This window comes from Micropterus salmoides, unplaced genomic scaffold, assembly GCF_014851395.1.
Source record: "Micropterus salmoides isolate LMB-PRFRI ecotype aquatic unplaced genomic scaffold, ASM1485139v1 Ms_hic_scaffold_1448, whole genome shotgun sequence".
In the NCBI taxonomy this organism is placed as follows: domain Eukaryota; kingdom Metazoa; phylum Chordata; class Actinopteri; order Centrarchiformes; family Centrarchidae; genus Micropterus; species Micropterus salmoides.
Window position 1 is genome coordinate 1 of NW_024040539.1, and position 6,419 is coordinate 6,419.

Below are 6,419 nucleotides of genomic sequence, written 5' to 3' on the forward strand. Positions count from 1 at the left end.
TATGTAGTACAATGCTTACTTTGTAAAGTAACAAAAGCTGTTGTAGTGAAGAAAAAAGAACAATCTCTCAGTCTGAGTTTGGTGGAGACAAAAAAAGTGGCATGAACAGAATATACTCATTTGTACATAAGTACAGTACTTGAGTAAATGTACGTAATTACTGTCCACCACTGAACGGCAGCATAAGTGTCATTTCCAGAGATGAAGGTACAGGTACGTAGAGAAACAAATAAGGGATATGTTGGAGTAAAGTGAGAACTGAGTGGGAAACAGCTCTTAAAATCCTTCTGCCAGTTATAAAATTTACGACTGAGAAAGATAAAACATCTATGGGACAATTTGATAAATGGGTTGAAATATGTTTCCTGCTAAATCGAATAAAAGAGACGAAACCTACCATTTAGGGCAGATATGCTCTATGCTATATAAACCAGAACTGAGGGAAAGGAAATACTTTACTGGTTGCACCTCTGTATGTTTGTTTGAGCCTTTGTAAAGAAAAATATTATTAGACATCTTGATTGATTCTTTATTCCAGAAGACTCACTAAAGAAAAAGTTCGAATATATCTGACAATAAATTATGGACTGTAAGTTTGATAACTTAATAATAATAAGCTGGTATGTAACGTCGGCCAGTGTCCCACTGCACTTTCACATCCAGACAAGGATGGACAAACACCTTAATGTTTCACTCCAAAGCCTGAGTCATGACCAGTTTCACACCAGTGTTTAGAGACAGAATAAGCTCCATGTTTGCACAGACTGCCTTCATTTGTTAGAGGGGGAGATGTCCAACCATAATTAACACAAACATCTCTGCTTTCACTGTCAGTAATGCGGAAGCTCCAGAGATCGAAGCACCTAAATCAGCCCTTGGAAGAGTCTAGAAAGGATGTGACTGCCCCATTGTGGGAGTGAGGGAGTGTTTGCTGAAGCCTCTGCTTTCACTGTGGTAAACTGGTGGTAGCAGCTCTTAACCATTCGCTCTCAGTGGAACATCCTGTTTGAAATGGTCGACACCACCGAGCTGGTTTTGGAGATCCTTATGTGTTCTGAACTGCTTCATATTTTAGCCCTTTATCTGGAGAAGCTGTGGACAGGCTGGCAAACTGACAGGCCTTTAATATGATGCTGATACCATATTAAAAACATTCACTAATTGATCCTAATTGTCACACTAGGAAAGGAGAGAGTGAGGAAAATGTGTTGAGTGTAAAGTTGTCAGTCGGGGAATAACACAGGGCTGTGAATGAGCCCCGTCACTGTGATCAGGCTCCTCCTTCTAATCCACCAACTTAGTGTTGATGAAGACTAAACAGAGAGATCACAGCCTTCTTTATACTTGCTGGAGCTCACAGTTCCTCAACACTGCAGATATGACGCCTCTGTTCATCTCAGTGTTGCTGGCTGCTGTGTGCCTTGGTATGAACACAACTCTGGTTCTCTGATATCAATCCAACATTGACATGATTCTTTAACAGCACACTGATACTGTTTGTTGCTGTTTTACAGAATGCAGAGCACAAAAAGACAACGTGCTGCAACCAGAAGGAGACGTGACTGCTGCTGAAGGAGAGCCAGTAACACTTGGCTGTCTATATAACAGCAGTTCAACAAATAATTATCTCTTCTGGTACAAACAGGATGTTAAAAACAGCCCCAAATTCATACTGAGCCGCTTTAAGATCGGTGAGGGGAAAATAGAGGACGAGTACAAGGAGAGATTTTCATCCACACTGGATTCCACCTCTAGATCAGTTCCTCTGAAGATCCAGAAGCTTCAGCTGTCTGACTCTGCTGTGTACTACTGTGCTCTGCAGCCCACAGTGACAGGAAACACCAAAACTCTGTACAAAAACCTTTGGAGCAAAGACAACAGAATACTCCACAACGTCCACTAGAGGGAGTCACACACAGTGGTTCATGATACAGTCTGGATTCATTGCACTGATAATAAAAACTTTAAGAAAAATTAGACAAACAATAAAAAAAATGATTGTGTTTATATCTCGGACACACTGATGATGATAATAAGGAGAGTGATGTAAACTACGTAGATAAAATTTTGTTTACATTTATATTCATTTGAGTACCTGATGTTGTTAACACACCAACTTATTTGCCACTTGAAGAATAAAGACAATACAAATACAAATCTCCTTGAACTTCCTGTCCTGAGGTTTCCATCAGTTTTCCTCCATGTTAAGGCAGGACAGTATGGGGAGTCTTCACTGATGCTGCTGGATGTAAAACCCAGTGAGACTCTGTATGTGATACTGGACTGTACTCAGAAACTAGACCTGATCTCAGCATCCAGATGTGGGTTTTGTTAGTCTGAAGGAATATTCCAGTGAAAATGTCTCGTTTCACTATCAAATCCTCTCCACCTGTAAGCTTGAAAGGTGACTCAACAGTTTGTAGCATCACTTTGTTAATTGCTGCTGTAAATCCACAACTTCAGAGATGTGGGGAGGTGATAACGCAGCACAGAAGTAGAGTCTTTAACTATGTTGAGTTTGGAAAATGCTGAACAAACAGATCATCAGCTGACAACTGGATTATGCTGCTGGACTAGTCTGAAGTTTCAGTGGCATCTTTTCTTCTTCTGTGGTCTGATTCTGATTGGCCACTAGATGACACTGTAGCTGCTGTTAATCCAAGCTGAGCCACATTATCAAGTAGGCGGTGCACTACTTCTGCACTGTGTTCAACCATTCTGTCAATAATAACTGCTGCTGTGAAGAGAACAATTCTCAGACTGAATGTTGAACATCAGCTAGTTTCTCCTGTTGATTTAAACCTTGTTGTAGAGATGGAACATTGGCTGGGGATTATTCTTGCTGCTCTTTTCTTTGGTAAGATAGAAAGCACAACATCTTTTTATTCTTTTCTAAAGATTTATGGAAACAGCTGAGCTGTTTGTGTCCACAGAGTAACACTGTACAGCTGCCATTTTCCACTGTCTTCTCCTCTCAGCCTCATGAACAATGTTAGTCTAATGGCTTCATTTGCTCTACTTTTTCCAGGACTAATAGCTGGAGACACAATCTCTCCTGTACGAGAGGAAGTCAGTGGAAGAGAAGGACAATCTGTCACACTCACATGCAACTATCAGACAGATGAAGACTATATTTGGCTTTACTGGTACAAACATCATTCTGACCTTCAGGCACCTCAGTTTATACTCTGGAAAGGAGCAAAATCAGAGAGTGGTAGTGAACATATTCCTGATGAACGATATGAATCTGAAACATCAGCAACATCAACTAAACTGACCATCAGAGATCTAACCCTGGCAGACACAGCTCTCTACTACTGTGCTCTAGAAACACAGTGATACAAAGTGTAGAAGAGGCTGTACAAAAACCTGAACCCAGATATCTGACTACTCTTCAAAGAGGAGGGAAGTGGTATTCAAACCACAGCTTCATATCAGATGGATTCTGCTAATTCCTGTTTTATCAGAGTCACTGTGGTTCCAGCTGCTAATGAAACACTGGGGGAGGATTCACAGGAGCAGCAAATCCACATCAATTTACAGAAAACATTTGGGGCCAATCAGATTCCTCCCAGATGGTTCCATATATGTGCCCCCTAAAGGGTGTTCACCTCTTCAACTCACTACAGCATCACTACGTCATATTATTGTGTTCTATAAACTTTACAATAGTGAATATCTACAAGTTGTCCTCATTCATTAGTCTCTGTAATTATGTACTGTACTCTACTACAAAACTGACGTCAAGCTATTATATGAACACACACAAACACACACTAATTAAGAGGTACTATTGTCCTGTTGACCTAAAGCTTATTTTAGTTGAAATGGAAGTAACTCTTTTTCTTTTCATCTCAGCTACTTTTTCTGCGCATAACTTTGCTAGATGTGACAGTTTTCTGCAGAAAGGCAGTTGCTCCAACACTTGTCTTTCTGCTATGAAGAGCTCAGCAATGGTGCAGTGGCAGCCACGGCATTCCCGGACACGCCTGCCTTTCCAAAAGCCATGGACACAGCGTACCCCTTCTTTGTCAAGTTTAGCAGCCGCTGGTATCTGGTGACTACATCTTTGATGTTACCTGCTAAAGAAATTGAACAGAAGAATACAAAACTGTCAATATATATTCTTTATAGATGTTTCCGGCTACAGCAGCTTGAATTACTGCTTCATGGATTCAGCTCCTCACTTCTCCACCACCCAAAAATTTGAATGTGTTATTTTGTGGGCAAGCTGATCCCATTCCAGAAAACCAAACTAAAGCCAAAATGATTGATGAAATCAAAGTGTTTCAGAGGTAAGGCGATTTCCTATTCATAAGGTACATTTTACTACTTGTAGTAGTAGGCCAACTGATAACACCTAAACGGAATTGGTTTAAAAGACCGATGCGCTGCCAAAAACAACAAGCAGATCCAGCTCAATACATTCCCAGTGGCATGGACGCACTTTGTACAGATCAGAAGCTCTGCAATTCTGTGATCCAGTGATGTGATTAAGGTGTCTCTGATTGTCTTTTTGTGACAGTCAGGCGAGGCAATCAAAGAAGTATGTGGTGAGGAAATTTACAGAATGCGATTTTAGTTAAGTTTGTTAATGCAAATATCTAATCAGCCAATCATGTGGCAAGACTTTCGCTGAAGTTTAGCCCAAGTAACCGAATTTGGAAGAAAAGTGATTTAAGTGACTTTGTTGTTTGTACAAGACCGGCTTCTATGTATTAATGCTAATTAACATGAACTGCATGCTTCTGCATTTGTTCAGAGGACAGACTGCACTGTATATACTCTGGACATGCACTGAGGTAAATGACACATTTAGGCAGACCTAAACTGACCGAGCCTTAAGGAGTAGAAAATTAGCACTTGCCACTCACCAAATGTGGGTAAATTCTGTTGTTGAGACTACACGCCACACTGGTGGGTAGAAAACACTTCAATCTGCTGGATCTGCCGCGCTGCATGTGTTGTGCTCATGCGTACTACGTGAAGTTAATAGCGTCTGTAATCAAACAGCAGCAGAAACAATTACGTCTATATATTATTTCAAGAATAAACACTGGCTGATTTGATTGTCAAACTTTTCGGTTTGAGGCTTTGGGATATATCAGTGTCATTGATCCATGTAATGCTGTAATTGTGCATAGATCATATTGTTGTTGTTTATGTACATTGATTTTACATTAATAACCAAAATCTCCTATTTAAGGGCTATTTTTGATCTTACCTCGACTTCTGTAGTCTTTTCCTTTGTTATTTTTCTTGTCCTTTGTCTTGTTTTTCTTTCTTTTGTCCTTCTTTCTCTTCCCCTTACTCTGCTTCTTCTTTTTTGAATCAGAATCGGAGCTGGAACTGGAGTCTGGGTCAGAAGATTGCTGGGGTGTTTAGCATGCAGCTATAAAATAAGGTATGTAGTTTAAAATAAGGCATGTAGATTATAATAAGGCATGTAGTTTAAGCTAACATTAGCATGCAGCTATGAAATAAGGCATGTAGATTAAAATAAGGCATGTAGTTTAAAATAAGGTATGTAGTTTAAAATAAGGCATGTAGTTTAAGCTAACATTAGCATGCAGCTATAAAATAAGGCATGTAGTTTAAAATAAGGTATGTAGTTTAAAATAAGGCATGTAGTTTAAGCTAACATTAGCATGCAGCTATAAAATAAGGCATGTAGTTTAAAATAAGGTATGTAGTTTAAAATAAGGCATGTAATTTAATCTAACGTTAGCATGCAGCTATAAAATAAGGCATGTAGTTTAAGCTAACTTTAGCATGCAGCTATAAAATAAGGCACGTAGCTTAAAATAAGGCATGTAGTTTAAGCTAACTTTAGCATGCAGCTATAAAATAAGGCACATAGTTTAAGCTAACTTTAGCATGCAGCTATAAAATAAGGCGAGTTGTTTAAGCTAACTTTAGCATGCAGCTATAAAATAAGGCATGGATTATAAGCTAACTTTAGCATGCAGCTATAAAATAAGGCATGTAGTTTAAAATAAGGCATGTACTTTAAGCTAACATTAGCATGAAGATGTAAAATAAGGCATGCCATTTAAGCTAACGTTAGCATGCAGCTATAAAATAAGGCATGTCGTTTAAGCTAACTTTAGCATGCAGATATAAAATAAGGCATGTAGTTTAAAGTAAGGTATGTAGTTTAAAATGAGGCATGTAGTTTAAGCTAACATTAGCATGCAGCTATAAAATAAGGCATGTAGTTTAAAATAAGGTATGTAGTTTAAAATGAGGCATGTAGTTTAAGCTAACTTTAGCATGCAGCTATAAAATAAGGCATGTAGTTTAAAATAAGGTATGTAGTTTAAGCTAACATTAGCATGCAGCTATAAAATAAGGTATGTAGTTTAAAATAAGGCATGTAGATTAAAAGAAGGCATGTAGTTTAAGCTAACATTAGCATG

General features: G+C 38.8%; 1 gene segment (V, D, J or C); it reads left to right on the plus strand.

Moving 5' to 3' along the window:
• Positions 1 to 969: 969 nt before the first annotated feature.
• Positions 970 to 1,840, plus strand: LOC119903282 (the record flags this gene model as incomplete). The annotated part of the segment is given in 2 exon segments: positions 970 to 1,424; positions 1,515 to 1,840. Coding segments are annotated over 2 exon segments (444 nt in total), but the record flags the coding sequence as incomplete, so codon positions are not given.
• Positions 1,841 to 6,419: the final 4,579 nt, after the last annotated feature.